Source organism: Tyto alba, unplaced genomic scaffold, assembly GCF_018691265.1.
Source record: "Tyto alba isolate M040663 unplaced genomic scaffold, T.alba_DEE_v4.0 Super-Scaffold_11, whole genome shotgun sequence".
Taxonomy (NCBI): Eukaryota; Metazoa; Chordata; class Aves; order Strigiformes; family Tytonidae; genus Tyto; species Tyto alba.
Genome location: NW_024881273.1, coordinates 4,488,936 through 4,508,313, shown reverse-complemented (window position 1 = coordinate 4,508,313; position 19,378 = coordinate 4,488,936). Strand labels below are relative to the sequence as shown.

Here is a 19,378-nt window from a genome sequence, read left to right as displayed (position 1 = left end):
AGAAGAGGCACATCAGAAGAAGCTGGGGGTGTGCCAGCCGCTCCTGCAACGGGCAATTAAACCCCTTTACGTGCCATAAAACAGCTGTGGAGGTGGGAGAGGCTGCCCACAGCCCTGCTGAGCCCCAACACATCTGCAGAGGGGAGCTGAGGAGCACACACTGCAGCTGGGGCACCCCTCGGCCGGATCCCCCCGCGGAGGAGCAGAGGGGACTGGGCTGTCATCACACCACCACTGTCCTCTCCACTGCCCAGCCTGGCCACCAGTCCCAGTCCCAGGCAGGGGCTGCCAGCAGTGCAGAGCCATTGGGATGAATTTTGGTTCCCCGCTAGTTCGGTTCCTCTGACAAAGTCAACTGGGATCCAGCCAAATGCCTCTGCAGCCCAGAGTCTTCCCTGCAGGGAGGATTCCTGGGTGGTTTTAGGACAAAGGAGGAGACTTCATGGTAGCCAAAACCACCAGTGCTTCAGGCCAGCCCAGCCCCCAGGTCCTTTCCTGCAGGGAGAACAACCCACACAGGCAGCCCCATGGAAAACCGACTCTCCAACCCAGCCCAGTTCCCCTCCCCAGGACCTGCTGGTCCAGCTCCCAGGCTGCAAAGGGAGGGGCGAGGGAAACCCAGACAGAGGCAACCTGTAATTTCACAGCACAAGTCTGCTGTGTGGACCTACCACAAGTGCTCTGGAATCAGAAGATGGTCCAAAGTTGCCCAGTCTCTAACGTTATGAAGAAAATCTCTTTGGCATTTTTCTCAAAGCCTCAGTCCTGGGAACCTTGCAATTACTTGCTAACTGAGCTTTCAGTTTTATTTCAAGTTTTTAGACCCTCACAACTGCAGAAAAAGCCTGGAGCATTACTCAAGTGCTCCCTACTTACTTAAAAAAAAAAAAAAAAAAGGCCTCTAGAAACAACCCTACAGGGCTGTTGTTTTAAAAAGAAATAACCCACTTTGAGAGAACATAAACCGTACACCCCGAACTCTCTGCAACATCAACAGATGACTGAGCAGGCACAAGAGTTTGCTGCAAGCCTGTGCACCCAGCCAGGGAGCAGAAGGTCCAGGCAGAGCCAGCAAGCCCCTTCCTCGAGGGACAGCTGTCGTGAGAACGCAAAGGACATGACCACATGGCAGGCAAAGAAGTACCACAAATATCCCTGTTCCAAGTGGGGTTCAGAGCTTGACCCCCCCAAAATCCTCAGCCCCACAACCCTCCTGCAAGCCCTCCCCTGAGCTACCAGCTGAGCTTCTGCTCTCAGAGCCTTGCACCCACAGCCATCCCTGGCTGTCCCAGTTTACCTCCCAAAAAATTACATCTGGCAGGTCATCAGGAAAAAGAGCACTGTGAAAACACACCAGCAGGACCCTAGCAGACAAGTGTTAACCCTCCACCTTCCCCCCAAATCCCTCATTTTCTGCCCTTTTTCATCTCCCATTGGCATTTATGATCCCCAACCAACATGATAACTAACGTGTCCCAGTTTGCCCAGGCAGGGTGGAGAAGTTTTGATCCAAAGGAGAGGCTGAACACGGCCGGTGCTAATGGCAAGACTGCAGCAAAGGGAAATTTCATCAATGCACAAATGGAATTTGCCAAGAGGCATTTTAAGAGTCAATTCTTCACACTCCAGTAATTAGAACAATATTATGAAAAAAGGCGAGGGGGAAGGCGGGAGGCAGGGCACACACTGGGACTTGGCTGATGGAGGAAACGGGCTGAGCAAACAGAGTCAAGTGAGGCCTCAAGGCAAGAGTCTTTCACAGGGTTCCCTGCAGGCTGGATTTAAACCAAAAGTTTATCCACTTCTCAACTGTAGATTTTTCTACACATGCATGTTTTTAAATAAAATTTCATATTTAGGTCAAATATGAGCTAATGACCCTGACCCAACTTCGTTCTTTACCTCAAAAATATCATAAAAGTCAATGTTTTTTTTTTCCCCTTCCAGGATAATACATTCAATTCAAGGTCCTGCTACAGACTCTCCTAGTGACTAATAAATCTTTGTGCATGATCTAAGACATCATAAAAGTCTAATCCCATTGAACACTCAGTCCTAAAAATCAGATCCCCACAGAGGAGCTGTCATCTAGGTCTACAAAAATCAGAACATCCCAAACTGTTGCATTAGCTGAAAATGCTTAAAATTAGCTTCCCATCCAGCATCTACTATAATGGGATGAAACATCCCAGCTGAAAAACAAAACAAAGCCAAACCAACCTACATGCTGGTGGATCCATCTCTAACTCCTCCCTGGCCACTGGAGCAGCCTCTCCGGGGAACTGGTGGACTCCATTTGCTGCTGCTCTCCAGTGTCCCACACCCGTGTGCCCATATGCAGAACCCTCGCAGCCAACTTCATCGTGTTATTTCCAGGAGCCAGAAAATCCATTTTTAAAGAAAAATTAATCTGCCGTGCAAATCGAGCTTCTGCAAAGACAGCCTGGGAGCAGATCTGATGTATGGGGTTCAAGAAGGACTGACGCTGTGCAGTGGTTATTCATATCTGCTGAAAAAGGGACTCGGCCAGTTCAATTCACATCTGCAACGAGCTGTGATTTCAGCTGTGCTTCTGGAGCACAGAGGTCCTTTTGATAAATCTCTCTGTACAGGGACTAAAGCACTATTTCCGCATGAAAGAAATATATTCAATTATTTTAAATAATCTTTACAGTCCACTGGCTTGGAAGACGCGAGTTTCTCATTCCCATGGGAGAGCTGTTGCACCCCATCAGGCTCAGGTACATCGCCAGGACAGCAGAGAGCAATGCTCCCCAGCCCGCTGCCTCGCACCCCGGCTCTCCAAGCACTTCTTTCAAATTAGTCCTCCAGCCCAACCTCCAGTTGCTCTGTCTTTTGCATGTGCCCAGAGGAAACGAGGGTGCCACGGGAACACCCTTAATATTACACCCAAAATCCTCCCAGGATCCCCAGCTCTGATTTAATTCTCAGTGCACACTCATAGCACCGACACCAAAAGGTCTGTGTATGGGGGAGAATCCTTTCTCATTCCTTTCCTTGAGAAAACTCTACAGAGCTTTTCTTTGTCAAAGCTCCACTTTTGCATCAGCTCTTTCCAGATATATGCATATTTTAAATTAGATGCACAAAAGCAGCAGAGAGATAGAAGAGTACACCTGTATGAGACCCATTACGCTGTGTATAAGTGACATCCACTGCACCTCCAAGGACTGTACAATACAAATAGCTGTGGAACTGCCTCCCTCCTCCTCTGAGTAATTAACTGTCTTCAACAAGATGACTCTTAAAGGATGTGGGACAGCAGCAGGTCAGGGCACAGGATTGCCAGGTCCTGTCAGTGCTCCACTGCCATCGTTCTGCAGAGCCTGGACAAACTGCTGCTGCTTGGGCCACATCTACACCAACTCTTCAGACAATACAGAATCCATACATTGTGTAAGTTATCTTCACTGCTCCATCATATTCAGGCTTCAGCATGTGGCAGAGCAACCAAGCATCCCGCTGCAGCTTTGAGACCCTTCGTGCGCTTCAAGTCAGGTTGATGCTCCAGAGCTGCCCGGAGTCAGGGGGACCTCAGAGGTCGCAAAAGGAAGAGGTGGAGAGCTGGAAATAAGCTCTCCCACATGGCAGGAGTCACAGAGAAGGTGCTTTTCATCAGTAGCTGGCATTGACTTTAAGGCAAAAAGATGAAGCTTTGCCCTAGATTAGGACGGGAAACACCACCATCCCCAGCCCCAGAAGAACATGCAAACTGCTGGCTCTGATTTATGTGTTACTTCCAACTCATTTGCACACTGCTCCTTCCCCTGAAGTATTAACCACCTTCTTCAAAACTTAAGTAACAGGCTGTGAAATCCCCACCATCTGTTAGCCAGGAAGAAATCTCCACCACAGCTCAATCAACCTCTCCCACACAAGCCTTACTCATGACTAGGAATGACTGCAAACATTTACCAAGTCCATGCTGGCTCAAAGATCCCTAAAATTACAAACAGGAGGCCTGGAATAGGAAACCCTGACAAAGTGCAGTATGTCCACATCATTCACTTTACCCGGGGTGCATTAAGGCTGCTTTCTTGCTACCACGATTATGCTTTAATACGTAATTAGTAGGAAGAGAACGATGTCAAAGAGGAGAACGTCTCACTTACATGCACGCCATTAAGACTGAGAGGGTAAATGAACTGGCAGCAGCATCACCATCTGAGGCTCATTAGCTGGAGCAGCGCGAGCGTTGCTGTCCCACTGCAGGTACGGCCAAGGGCTGCGCAGCCACAGTCGCCCATCTCCCCCCTCCTGCACCAGGTTTGGAGCCAGGCAAGGAGAGGTCTGCAAGAGCTGGAAAATACAAAGGTATCTTTCCCCAAGAGAAACGCTCACGCTTTTCCAAAGGGAAATTGATACTTAAGATAACTACACAACCCTCGCAGATGGGTTTCAGATGCCTTGGGTCATCCCAGCCTCACCTGTGATGTTTAGAGAGAAGCTTCAAAACTGTTCAAGGCAAATTGCTCCCTACCAGCACTGCAGCTGTAGCCCAGCCCTGTGATCTTGTGCTTCTGCCTGGCTCCTCAACTGCTGCACCCAGCACAGCCCCTGCGCCCAGACAGACAGACCGACCTAATGCTCTGAAGCTCTGGGATATTTCTCACCAAGTTTTCCAGCCCTCTCTATCTCTCGCATGTGAGCACACCAACGCCTACACCCAGCCCGCAGTGGGCAGGTGGGAGGAATCCCCAATGTACAGGGAGATATTTTTGAGAAATATTTAATTTCTGAAGAAAAAAAAAAAAAAAAACCAAAAAAACAACTATCTGGAAGACCTCCAAGAACAAACAAGCAGCCCATTCTGACAGCCAGTGGAACAAAATAGTCTGAGATGTTTGGTTTGGTTTTTTTTTCCCCTTTAACATTCCCCCATGAAGTGTGGAAGGGAGACAAGAAGCCTCCCCCTCGTCCCCAGACAAGGGTAGCCCTGGTTTCTAAAGGTGTCCCTGAGGTGGACAGGACCCACTGGTCACAGCCTCAGCAACCTGAAGTCTCTCCAAACACGGGAGACTCAGAAGAGACCGAGACTGGGTGAGTGATGGGGCTGCAAACAGCAAACCTCACCGAAACCACGCTCTGCTGAGACGTGGAGGTTTCAACACAGTTGTTTGGGGTTTTTTTTTGTGCACTGCTTATTTGCTGTGAAACATTAACATTTCTCTTCCGATAAGCAACTGTCCAAATGCAAAGTACCGATCTAGCATGAGCACGGCGGGGCCCCAGGCTTGCCGACCAAAGCCCATCTCCCTCCAAGCACCCCGGTCCTGGTCCCTCTCCTGGGACACTAGGAAGGGACATGGGACACCCAGGCTCCTCTTGGCATCAGCACGTTTGTATTCAGTGTGTTAACTTGTACCAACTCTCCTTTGCCCCAGGAGTAATCACAATTTCCTACAGAAGCTTTAGAAGCTTCGCTGCCTCCCCCCCCCCCCCCCCCCCCCCCGCATTTTTCTGTTGTGCAGAAGATGTTACACAGAATTACCCTGAGTACTGGGGTTTGTGGAGTTTGGCTGGGCCAGTATTTTCAGGATGATAGTTTCACTTTTTGCTGGTTCTGCTAAACCATGGTTATACACACGTGTTAATCTGTTTCAAAAAATGTTAATTATTACTTGTAACCAAAGCATTTGGCCTTGGGACAGTCTCACCATCAGACACTACTATACTAAAAGGCTGAGAAATCTGCAGAAGATTTTAATGAAGAAATAGTATAGCTCATTAGAAAAAAAAAAAAAAAACAAAACTCTTTATTCCAACACTCCTTTAAGTGATATTAGCGGGGATCTATTTCCTTCCTTTCCCAAATCACACACACACTGAACAGTTAAGCCCAAGTGATGCCTTGTTGACACCTTTCAGTCATGACGATGCTCACTGTATCATTAAGTCTCAAATGCCTGAGGACATAATGAAGGAAAACATCTTCAGGGGTTCAAATGAAACCAAGCATTTTTCAAACAATATGCAAAATCTGTTGGGTCGCCCAGAAGAGTCCGGCTTCTTCCCCCACACCTTTTTGGAGACATGGACTGGAAAATGTTTTATCACTTGCAGGTTTTTCAAGATAAAAAAATAATCCTTTTCTCCCCAATGTTGTCTAAAAGAGCTCAGACAAATCAAAAAGGTAAAGGAAAATCAATTTCATACACATTAAGGATGTGCATTTATCCATGCCCTGATCAATACCTCATATTCCTTGCACATTAAAACGCTTCCATCGCTATTTAAGACGCAACAGTAGAATTCTCCTATCCAGACTACGGGAGTTACGAAAGATCCTGCCCATACATGTTTGATCTGAAACATAATACCCCTTAATGTGACCCCTTGGAAAAATACTGGGGAAAGCAGCCAAAAGAGGGAGGAAACAAAAAAAAAAAAAAAAAAAAAAAAGCAAAGCTTCCCAGAATGAACATTTCTGGCTGTTTCAGTTCCACTGAGAAGCTGCACATTTATAAACAGACCAGATTTTTAAGTAGGGGAGAGAGGAAGGGGAAAAAGCAGAGAGAACTGGCCACAGCACAGCTAAAAGCTTCTGCTGGAGTGAATTCCAAAGGGCCACCAGCGCTCGGGGGCCCAGCTCCTGCTCCAGCCCAGGACATTTCCATCTGCTCTGCCGGGACACCGGGCTCCCGAGCCCACGGACGGTGTGAGCCTCACAACCCCACGTCCACGTGCCAGAGACCTTAGAGCATCTCTCCTCCACGCTCCCCAAAACTGGAGCAGCTTTGCGAGTGGCGCTAACTCCCACCGCGGTGTTTGCTCATGATGCACAAAGCCCTCGGCAAGGAGCTGAGCTCCCTGTCCCGACAGAGCTAAAGGTCCCCCTGGGCCGGGGGACCGCAGCAGCGGGTCTGATGCTGCAAAGGATTTCTTGGCAGAGAAGCCAACCCTGATAACCAGAGACCTCGGGCAAACGGGGGTGTTTGCTTTCAGCCACGCAACATCTCTCCAGCCCTAATCCCAAGCAGAAAAGCCGGCTGTAAGCAGAGACTCCCCTCCCGCAGCGCCGGCGGGAGCCCAGTGTGCCCCCCCCTTGTTTCAGCTGGTGGGACAGGAGGTGACACCAGGGTCACAGCTTGGTGGTTCAGCTCCCAGCCACCCTGCCCGGGCTGGTAAAGCCCCCGTGTTTCACAGAGGGGCTTGCTTTAGGGTGCAGCGAAAGACCAACTGCATTTTATCAGCAACTTGTTGCCTAGACACGATTTAAGGCTGTGGTGCTGGTACCGGCCCCCTGAAGACCACAAAATACACCAGCGTCACCCTTTCAACATTAAGTGCGACAGTAAGCTAAGAAGATTCACAGTCCACCAGATATTTCAGGGCAATATTCATAGCAGAGCAGGGAGAAACTTGCAGGATTTAGAGCCTAAAAATGTACATTACTAGAGGTGTGGCAGCACCTACCACATCCCTCACCGCCCAGGGAACCATCCCGTGCACGGCACAGTGCTGTGCAGCAGAAAGTGTTCTGGTACACGCTTGACTGGCCGCAGAAACCTGTAATTCATTTGCCCTGTGTTTTAGGGAAGTTCTGTGTCAGGGTTTCCTGTACATGCTTTTGGTGTTCTGGCTGAAAACATCTGCTGGACGCACTGCACCTGCTAACGCAGCCCCCCCACGAACCGCAGCCCATGGCCTCACGTTGCTGGGGAGCAGGGGGAGGGTCCCTGCATCACTCCATGCCCGGCAGCATCACCTGAGATGCTGCACTATGGGAGGGTCGCGGGCAATACAGAGCTTGGTACATACAGCATGGGAGCCGAGCAGCCCCCCGCGCACCCAAATGAACCCTCAAGCTGGCAAAAGGTGGGGCAGGGGGTGGAATAAACCCAACACCCACGCCGTTCCAGTCCCAACATCCAAATCCCCAGTGCAATCCCAGCAAGGTCATTTAATGGCCAAACACCAGCTGAGCACCGCAGGGGCCAGCACAGAAGGGATTAATCACCTGCAGCTCCTGCAAACAACCGGGGAGTTAATCATCAACGGGCTGGTGGTGATGATGTCCCTGCACAGGCATGTCACAAGCTGCAGGGCTGCCTTCCCTCCTGCTCTCACACACTTCCCGGAGCCGGGGGGTTTCTCCCTCGAGCAAGGACTGCAGCACCCAGGGGCTCTGGGAAAACCCCTGTGGGCAGCATCGGAGTTGCAGATGAATTTTCAGCTTGTTGATTAAGCGCTTCGGTCGCTTCTGAGAAGCGTGGCGGTGGTCCATAAAGCATAATATTGCCCCGCAGCAGCTGTGCGGCTCTGCAGAGGCATGTGGAGGGTGGCACAAGGGGCAGCGTGGGCTCAGGGTGCACCCGTGGCTCCTTCTCTGGTGAGGACACCACAGCAAGTGCTGGGCAGGCAAGGGGTTAAGCGAGTTCCTTGTTTCTTGTGTGCAATCGCACATACAATTCTCTCTGCAGGCCAGTTACTCTACTGCTCTTGGGAATTTAAAAAAAAAAAAAAAAAAAAAAAACACCCCCTTCTTTTGGAGAATTCTTCTCACTTCCCACCCCACCCACTGCGTGAGTTAAACAGCAATTAGAAACGTTTTCATCTGCGATAGGATCCCTTTCTTGATACGCATCCAACCACCGCGTAGTGGCCACATGAGTAACTGGCACGGGGGAAACACAACCCGGGAAGGCCTGTCCAGCTGCCCGGTCCTCTGGGGCACCTGGAAATAAGCAGGAGCTGGCCGGCATCGCAGCGCCGGGGACGAGATGCTGGGCTGGGCTGGGGCACCACCAGACACTCCGCTCCCGGCCGCTATCGCTTCATGCACTCAGCGGCGCGTACAGAAAAATGCACTGCTTTTAATTTGTTCTTGGCTCCAAGAGGTTAGGGGGGTGGGGGGGTGGGAAAAAAAAAAAAAGTCAAGAATGGGAGGTCAGCTGCAGGAGGGCAGGCACTGGCCTTGCTTTGTTACGGCACCAAAATGCAGCTGTTTTATCTGGAAGCCTTACAATTTTCAACTACGTGTATTACTTCATATAAATCTCCCCCTTTCTATGCCAAACTATGTTGAAAAGGCACACTTTAAAATGCTACTGCAGGAATATTGACTTGTACTTCAAGTTAGAGATGATGGAGGGAGGGGAATTCTCAGCAGAGAAACAGAGAGATACAGAAACCAACTCGCAGTTATTAATCCCTTAAATAATTCTGACAATGCTCTCCACTCTCCTCTATGAAACCAAACAGAAAACTCAGTTTTCTGACTCTCTGGCAAGAGGGTGGGGGGTGTGGGGAGGTGTGTGGGTGGGTGTGGGTGTGTGGGTGGGTGGGTGTGTGTGTGGGTGGATGGGTGTGTGTGTGGGGGGGTGGTTGTGTGTATGTGTGTGTGTCTGGGTGTCTGTGTCTGGGTCTGTGTGTCTGTGTCTGTGTGTCAGAGAGGGATGGGGGGGGCAGTGGCAGTCAAGCCCCTTCACGTCTCTCCCAGCAACCCATCCCGACGGCCTGCAAGGTGGGACCTCTCATTTCACAGATTTTGCAACCACAGGGTGCTGGTGATGAACCTGGGGACAAATCTGCAACAGCATCTGGTGAGGACAGCCCGGATCCCCCCAGGGCTTTCCACCAGTGCTCCACGCTGGTTCATCGGTGGGAGGAAGGGGGCACTTTTACACCAAAGATTATTCTGAAGACGCAAATGCTTTACAGAGGGCACCCGCTGCACTAACTCTGATATTACCAGCATGTCCCTTCCTCGGCAGCTCCTCTGTCCTCTCCCACCACCAAGGCAGCTCTTGGTGCAGCCGCCGGAGCGTGCGGCGCTCAGGGCCACCCTCCCACCACGCACACCCCCTCCCTGGCACTTCAGACACACGAGACGAGCCACGTACAAGCGCTCCATCAGCCGCCCACGGGTCACACGTGCCAGCGAACCTCTGTGGGTTCAATTAATTGGGAAGGAGGATTAGACCTCCCTCCTCTGAGCCCTGCTCGAGCTGCCAGGTTGGTGCTGTTCTCACCAACCTCGGGACCAGAACCTGAGTGAAAAACACCACTTTAATCTCAGTATCAATACCTCCACATTTTTCAGCTGACCTGTGAGCCGCTTCCCCTTTTCATTTTTAGAACAGCATCATTTTGCATCCGTGGGTCAGGGTAGGAAAGACCCCTATCTCGCAAAAAAAAAAGCTTTTTTCAAACAGTGCAGGAACTTCAGAAGAAAGTCAGGACAATTAAATACATGTCAGGAGAGCAGAGAGGAGTGGGAGGCTAATAAATGGCACGCTCCACAGGTTTATGAATATTTGAACTATATTCCTAAAAAAAAATAATAGCACATTACTGCAAGTTATTGAAAATGAGTAACTCCCTTTAATGAACCTTGCTACCATCATGCTGACTAATAGAGTGATAAAGAGTTTAATCCATATTTATGTACATTTTATCTCATTATAGTTGGTGCCAATAAATTAGCAAGTCCAATAAGAGTTACATTTTATACCATTACTGCTATTAAATGTGCATGAAGTACTGTACAACAGCACACCGTACATGAGCGCTAGCTTTTAATTTTTTATTTTTTTTTAGGAATCTGGCTGTACTAGCAGAGACTGGGCACAGCACCCCTGCAGAGGACCCCAGTGCTCACTCCTGTAAGATCAAACCCTAATTAGGGATGCAGCGATATTAACAGGGGGTTTCCTCCTTGGAGCACTGCACACCACATAACAGAGAGACAGCCACGGATAAACACTTCTACAAAATGCAGCAGTAATTAAAGATAGCTTTTAAGCCATTTTAAAGGGGTTAAGATTAAAAAAAAAAAAAAAAAAGGCAGCCAACTTGTAGAAAACAATATATTCTTTTAAGGTGTCTTAAAGGGGCACAGCTAGAAATGCAGGTCAGCATCTCAGGTCACTCTTGGAAATCTCTGTCATGAAACATGGCATGTCCCTTGTCACTGCGGGATTACTTAACAACTGGACATTGGGAAAAAAACTGGATGTGAGCAATTCAAACTGACCTTTCGACTCCCTTGGGTAACTGGGAAACACTGCAACTGAGATTACAAGAAACATGATGCATCTATTTGGCAAAAGCCTGCACTTGCCAATTACCCGACATCCCACATCAGCAAAGATGGAGCTTTTCAGCTCCACGGGGATTTCGGCTGGAGAAGCCCACATGGTTCACAGTCCCATTGCACCAGCTGTTATCCCGGTGACAGTAAGGAAGAAGTGACTTCCTGAGCTTAAAACTCAAGGAAGTAGCAAAGTCAGGGATAAAAACTCACATTCCGCGCAGCCCCCAGCCACACTTGCTCCTTTGGAGGAGGCTCCATCGATCCTACAGCAGCTCCTCCTTGATGAAGCCCTGGCTCAGGAGCCAAAGGGAGCAATGGAAACCTCTCTCAGAATAACAGCCGGTCAAGGCAAGACTGAGAAATCTAATTTTTCTTCCTTTTCTAAAGCACTAATGTTTTTCTTACACTAAGAAACCCTGAAGGACCCCACAGATTCCTAAGGACAAGCCCTTTACATATACGTTGGCACCATATAAATGCAAGCCTTTCTACTTAGTAATTACGCTGCAGCAAACCCAAGTGCTACTAGTAATCGTTGTCTCACTGGCCGCCTGGTTTGGAGGAGAGAAACAACTACTTAAGTGGCATCCAGAAAGGAAACCCCCAACAGCACTCCTCCAAAGCTTCTGTGTAATTAAATGGTGACGGTTACTGTGCTCCCTTCAGAAGTCTCCTACACAGCATAAGCGTCTTGTCACCGAAAACTACTATTGATCTAAGGAATTAATAGCTCCAGGAAGAATTCTTTGTGTGTGAAGTCTGTGTTTGGCTAGTGGAAACGTGGATTGGGTTAAAGACTCCTTTTGCCCCCAACTCTGACTCAAAACAGAAAGGCACTTTGCTCAACGGCAGATTTTTCCCTGTTTATTTGCTTTGACACTGTTGAACACAGATCTGAGGACAATGTGGGAATGAAAGGTGGCAAAGACAATGGGGATGTTTTGACAGCCTTCCAGAGGGATTTAGGGTGGTGCAGACCTGAACAGCTGATACCTCCACCAAACTGATAAAAAACTGCATTGGGAAAAGATCAGTGAGTTTTTTGTATACAGAATCTGTGCCTCCCACATCTTATAAGGTTGTTTAAGGATGGTGATGCACATGAAAATAAGCAAGATCCAGGCAATAAAGTGCATTTGCGTTTCTTGGATGTTTTTGACAAGCTTCTTTCCAAAGTTTCCTAAAAAAAAACCAAATTGCTATGAGGGAAGAGGGAATGGCAAATCATCTCCCCTTCCCAAGTCACAAACCCAAATGTCCCCACAAAAAGTGACCAAGGGGAAGGGAATAGCTGTTTCCTAACCAGACCAAAAAGGAAACCAAACTGTGTTCAGCTGACATGTTCCAGCAGTGTTTAACACCAGGCTCTATTAAAAGGCAACTTCAGCAATTTGAAACAGCACAAAGCAAGAGACAATGTGACGATAAAGCAGTATTTTTAATTAGCAGCGGTTCTTTCCTCAGCCCAAAAGGTTCCTTCTGTGCATTCATATTCCCAGAACAACAAAAGCCTTCTTGTATTTCATAAATCAAAAAATTCATAAAACAAGCCTCTGCAATTGCACATTTCAGATAATGGTCCAGAAATAAATTAGGCAATAAATATCAAATAATATATCCCCATCAGCAGTGAAAACGTACTCTTTGGATAATCAGAAGAGAAGATGCCTTCCAGCAGCTTATGTCTGGTAGCATGAAATAGGTAAAACAATAGAAAGCTTTAATAAATCTTTTAAAACCTTTTCCACTGAAGAATATAGCAATTGTCCTGCGTAATAGCCTCCCTGAGCCCAGTATCCATCAGAGTAACAGCACAGCCATGATGCTGTTCGCATCAAAACCCAGGGTATTGGCGCAACAGCCACTTGTCAAAATCAGGTGGGATTTTCCTCCTTCACAGCTGGGTCTCATTCAGCATTTGGTGCCACCCATCAACTGCAGCGACACACAAAACCGCGCTCTCCGCTCTCCCATCTAGGTGAGAGACAGCACAAACACAGCCAGCACCCAGGAACGGCTGGGGAAAAAAAAAAAAAACAAAACCCTGCAAACACATTTTTGAGAAACTCAGGAGACTCAATTCACCCTGGCATGAAACTTCGTGACCCCCACGGACGCTCACTGGCCGTATTATGAAACCAGTGGAGATTTCAGTAAAGCTATTTTGCTCGCAGCAGCTGGGGAAGGAACAGTGCGGGGTCCGGGGCAAAACCAGAAGCGCTTGTGGACGAAGGGTCCTTGCCACACGGTTGGTACAAACCCGGGTCCAGGCTTGTGATGGTCCGTAACACTGCTGCAGGGAACGGGGCTGCTGGGTTCACTCCCAGGCTGGTTTAGGCAGAACAGAGATGATGCTTAACACTGGTTTGAACGCGCTGTCCCTACAGGGAGCTCACGGGCAAGGACGTGGGGTGGCTTTGCCCCAGTCACCCAGCGAGGCGCCTGGAGCTGGGAAGAGGATCCAGCATCCCAAGCCCAGCAAAGCACCCGGTCCCCAGGGCTACAGCCTCTTCCAACAGCTCTTATGAATACATAGGTCTTCTGATTCCCTGCAAAAAGGGTATTTTTTACGTACTTTAGAGGCTGATCCCAGAGGCTTCGTAATCTAAAGCAGAAAGCTTGAAGGCTTGCTCTCCCTTCACTAAGGACACAGCAGAATCAACCCCTAGATAATATGCAGGCTACCACAAGCACAGGGGAAGAAGTGCCCAATGCATGGGTAAAGGGTGCAAAAGCTGCTCAGAAAACCACAAAACCTTCATATTTTCATCCAACACCTGCAGCACAAATCCAGGGAACCGCCTTGGTGTCAGCAATGGCAGATCCATCACTTCCCAGGAGCTCAAGAGTAACTCTTACCTTTCCAAAATCCCGTACATCGAAGAGGTCAAAGGGATCAAAGAGATCGCTGTTTCTTAACCCAAATTTGTCATGACAGACTTTTAGGAAGGTTCGGATATTCTTCAAGCAGAGAAACTGGGGGAAACAAAAAAGAAAGGGAGGGAAAAAGTGAGCAAGACGGTCACAAATTTTAACTGAGATTTATTGAGTTAAATGCATATGTGAGACACGTTAACAGGGACTTAGAAGCTTGCACTGAAAAGCCACACATTAGTTTATTTGTTGTTACTGAAGATGTCAGACTCCTGGTGCCCTGTGAGGACTCCTGTGTTCTCAGCTGCGCACCAGAAACAAACGCCCTTTTGAAAAACAAGTTTCACATAAGGTAACATTGCAGAAGGGTTGGAAAACTCAAGCCAGGACGTTTCCCTTTCAAGGTCGAAGCCAAATATAAATTACAGCTGATGTTTTACAGAAGCCCAGTGTTGAACTTTTAACCATTTCCAGCATGATCCCAATTTGGTTGCCTACAGAACAGACATGCTACAGTGCTTATTCTTATGTATTGCTGTACATCTATACACATGCATGCACACACACAGCCCAAGCAAAAGACTGGGATGGTGAAAATTAGGGTTTGGGTTTGGTTTTTTTTTTTGCTTTGGGGTCTGAAACAACTGGTAACGTGTTCAAGTAACATGTGCTCCCTCACCCTCGCACCTCCCAGATGCTGGAGGCACCATGAATGCTAACAGAGCCCCAAACCACCAGCCAGCCACATCCAGCCCATTTCCAGTGGGCATCGGCCAGTCCTGAGGCTCAGCCACGGGAGCTGCTCCTGACCCAGCTCACACCCCGCTCCCGAGAGCGGGACAATCCCGGGGACTCTTTCCACAAAGCTTTGCTCATCTCTAATCTTAGCCCATTTGAAGAGGCAGAAATCTCACCCCTCTAGGGACCGCTCTCAGTTATTCAGACAGCTCAACTGGCAATGCAACATTATGTTTCTCTTTCAAGAAAATCCTGTCTTTGACTGTTGCAATAACTGGTCATTTGCTTGCAAGTGCTGGGGATTCTGAAGTCTGGGGATTCCAGACGGTCTCGCTCCAATGGTGACGCCTGGCAGCACAGGGGCTAAAATGAGAAGAATAAAAATCTGCTTCATTTTTGCGGCTGCATCACCTACATCTTTCATCAGGATGGACTGACTCAGCTGGGCAAGCCAATTAATTTCATTTTTTTCTGCATCCTCATGCTGTTCCACAAAAATACCTTCAATTTATTGCCGTATTTTTAAACGACTCCTCCATTTTTCAGCAAATTCCTCATAAATACATAACAAACATGTTACAACTCTAAGGAAATCAACCCGTTTAAGGGGTGAATCATCCTCACGTGATAAAGAGGCACAAGACGAAAGCTGCCTTTTGGGTGGGTTTGGTCAGCGCGGTTTTGTCACGTGTCACTACCTCTGCTCCCCAAGTTTTCATCAAACCAACACCATGCAAAAACACTCCTTGCAAACTTCACTGAGAATTTAAAGCAAAATAGCTTAATTTTCTTTTAATTAAAAGAATCAAAGTAGAGTCTTTGGGGCCTTCCTATCTCCACAGACATGACTGTGATGCAGCTTGTTGTTATTACTGAATTTAGGATTGTATGTGAGGTTTGGGGCTATGGATTGGCAAAACCACCTCATTAACAACAGGCTGATTCACCTACACAAAAGAAGAAATAACCTTTTTACCCTTCTCCCCCATTACAGTTCCCTCTCCATGGAGCTGCCATGCGACAGCAGAGCTCCCCCAGCCCAGGATGTTCCCATCACATCAGAGCCTCCTCATTAGACAAGCAAGTGCCAGAGGCAGACATTGAAAACAATTTTGTTTTTCTAGGGCATTCCTCTATCTCACATAAACACGGCAGTAAATATAATCTGTCTAGACTGCGAGGTTTTTTTGGAATTGCTTTACAACCTCTCTCACCAATACGGGTTATTTCATAACTTTATCTTCTGGGTCTCTGCAAGAATTTACACCCCGGGCAAAGTGGCTGCTTGCAGCTGGGGTGTATGTTCTCCTGCACTGCAGTCTCATTGATTTCAAATTTTTAGCACGTGTTTACTTTAAATCCTTTTAAGCCTCCAGTTTTGAAAGTTAATGACACAGGTTATAGTCATAATTAGACACAGCAAGATGCAAGTTTCCCCTGCAGAACTGCCCTGCCTTTCTGCAGCATTCACCCCCCACCTCCCACTCATCCCAAGGCCAGGGCAGCCACGAAGGCTGAAGTGCTCAGGAAAGATGGACTGCTCAGCCAAGCAAAAGACACTCAACTGATGTGAAAACCCAAACCCTCTGCACGGTGCGTCTGGGGTTCAAATTCCCCGAAGAGCTCAAAGTTCACACTACCTCGTTTCTGAAGGATTGCAGAGAGATCACACATCCAAGCAAATTAATGCCTCGTCCCGACTGTTTCTAGCAGGGAGCGAGCCCCAGCTCCACCACGGGTTTACATCGGGCTGAGCAACCCCACATCTCAGCTTGGCCCCGGTGAGAAAGGACGGGACCAAGGACGCTGTTCAACATCAGCTGCATCCAACTGACTTTGCTCATCCAAACCTGGAAGCCATCTCGCCGCCAGCCCCTAAAGGAGCGCGAGGTCCCCGCAGCAGTGCCACTGCCCTGCCAGGGGATGTCTGCAAAAAGCCACCACACAGCCAGCCCGCCGCCGAGGGCAGGCAGACTACAAGCATCGAGGAAGAAGCTGGAACTATTTAAAGAGTTGCTGAAAAGGCCTGATGTAAACCACCGTAAGACCAAGGCAGCGACACCACCACGGTCCCGCTCCACCAGCGAGGCCACCACACTGCCCGCAAGAAAAGCCACCGCTTGGGATGACAACTCCAGGTAGGTTTTAGCCCCGCTCTTCACGCACAAGAAGTCAGGGTGGGTGTTAGTGGCACAGTTTGCTCCTGCGCTATTTCTCCCTCACCCGAATCTTCTTGCGCTTTTGCTCACAGCTGGTTCCGAGGTTGGTTTGCTCTTGATGGAAGATCTTGAATCGTTGGCTATTAAGTGTTGCGCGATGGCCGCGTGTTAAAATTAGCTACAATTGCATATGAGCTCTGCCACGGCCATTTTATGTACCAGTCAATCACACCTTTGGACAAGTAAACACTCCACAGGAGAGAGAGAGAGAAATCAATGTTCTCCATGGGGCTCATTCACCACCCGCCAGGCCTAAAATCAATGCTGTCATTTATACGCTTCGAGCGAGGCCAGCGCTGAAGCAGGGTCCTGCAATCTCCTTTGGTGCAAGGGCCAGTGGGACCCCAAGCACCCCACATCCCCAGTCCTGCCATCGCCCTCCTCCGCACCCAAACCAGCCTCGCTACCCACCAGCCGTCGCTTCTGGGGACAGACACCACCAGCAACCGGGATGCTCGGTTCTGGAAACAGACCCCAGAGACCACGGCATCTTCCACAGCCACCAGCACCTCCCGGGCTCCGAAAGCAGCCACAGCATAAGTCCTTGGTGTGGGGAGAGCTCCCCGGGCACCTCAAAGCTCAGCCAAGGCACTTTGGAGAGGGAAGTTATTAAAGCCGGAGCAAAAAGGCAACGGGGGCAGAGATGGGACTGTATCACAGGGAGCAAGTAAAACAAAATACCTCCAAGCCTGCCAACAGACAAGAAAAGTCTGTGGTCAGCTCTGATCTGATCTTCTGAGGGTTGTAAGGAGCCAGCAGCGACAGCCCTGCCCCTGCCACGATCACAGCAGAAGGGCCCTGCCACCTGCACTCGCCGAGTTTCGGAAGAGCTTTGCTTATTTTTAAACACGCTGCAACGCTGCTGTAAGGTGCATAAACTGCTCTCAGCCACCACTCGTCCTGCCCCAGCCCGGCAGGAACCCCCTTTGCAAAGCTGCAATTTTGGCAGGACCACGGCCACCCTCGTGCACCTCGCTGGACAGCCCCCAGCACCTGGGACATGCTGGAAACTCCTCAGTAGCTTCTGGGATATTCCTTTTCAAAGCAGGTTTTCATTATATTATTTGCTTTGTTGAATTCAGGAAGTTTAAACTCCTTGGCTGATCACTGCGCATAGAAAGGGTATTGCTGCTGAGTCTTCAATGCGACTCAGAAACGTGGCCTGCAAACTTGTAAATGCATTGGAGAAGCTTTTGGTGGAGAGCAAGAAAGGGACAATTTGGTACTTGGGGAAAACTCCGCTTTGCACAGGGACACCGGGAGCTCAGTGGGGCCATGCCCGGCCACCCCGAAGCTCTGCTCCCGCACCCTGGCCGGGAAGGGCAGGTCGGATGGTTCTGCAGTTGGAAACTACAGCTGCAGGGGCAGGAGGGGAGCCCGTGGGAGGGTGCACAGCTGCTCAGCACCTCGCTCCTCCTCACACCCCCATTTCAGTTGCCACCGCCCTTCCCTGCGGTCCCTGTATGACTGGGCGCCCGCGGCACCTGCGCCGACTAGACAGCAGCCATTTCTGATGCAAATTTGTCAGAAAAGATCCAACTACTCAAGCACGTTGGGGTGAGATTGGAAACTGTCCCCCAACCTCGACGGAGATGACTGCAGGCTGGAAAGCCTCGTGTTCCTGCCTCCCGCCAGAGTCCCTTTGCTAAAGGGAGATGGCAAAAGGAGCAGACAAAAAGCTGGTGAATGCAGCAGCATTTACTCAACAACCAAACTGAGGTGGGATTTGGCGGATGTTCACATGAGCGCTGGAGCAGCCCCTGGTCCTTGCATTTGGGATGGCACAAAGGAGGGAGGCGCAAGGCTTGGGAGCCACGAGACATTTAATAAGGTGATAAAACGTAGGAAAAAGAAAGAAATGGGGTAGATGATTTTTGTCTGGCAGGGCAGGATCATGCAACAGCTCACAGCTTTTCAGAAAACGGCCTTTTGGAGAGGCAGCAACTGCCGGCGGCTGGGGTTAGTGCTCCGGGGAGGAGCGGGGCCGCACACAATAGCCCTGGGCGGCTGGGCACCCAGCCACGGGCTGAACCACGGCCAAAGCTGTGGGCTTGAAATGGGTCCTGCAGCATGCAAGGAATGCTGCAGCTCTGCCGTCTGAGATAACCCAATGACGAAAGTAACTTTCTTAAGCGCTTCCTGACCGTGATGTCAGATTTCCGCTTATCTCCCTGCCGACACGGCTCAAAAGCGCCAGGCGAGAAGCAAGTCCCCAACAGGGAGCTGTGAGCATCTGCTTATCACAGCAAATGGGGAAGGGGGGGGGGGGTCCCTCATTGAGAAAACACATCATTTGCAACGATCAATGGGGAAATGGGTGTCCTGTGGTGCACACCTCGCACTGGAAGCCAAAGGATGCATCTCCCGAGTCATGTCGGGTTCCCCTGCACTCGTCTGACGTTGCAAAGGGGCATCGAAACTCCCTTTGCTTGTTCCAAAGTCAAGAGCAGAGGGAAAGTCAAGAGCATCCAAGTACCCAGCAGGAACC

General features: G+C 49.4%; 1 protein-coding gene across 6 annotated transcripts in view; it reads right to left on the bottom strand.

Annotated features, from left to right (window-relative positions):
• Positions 1-19,378, bottom strand: part of VAV2 (vav guanine nucleotide exchange factor 2) — a 148,878-nt gene that overhangs the window by 100,737 nt on the left and 28,763 nt on the right. For all 6 annotated transcript variants that reach the window (XM_042786718.1, XM_042786719.1, XM_042786720.1 and 3 more), the window contains exon 2: positions 13,919-14,035. In XM_042786718.1, the coding sequence (XP_042642652.1) occupies positions 13,919-14,035 (117 nt within the window). The remainder of the gene's footprint in view (positions 1-13,918; positions 14,036-19,378) is intronic.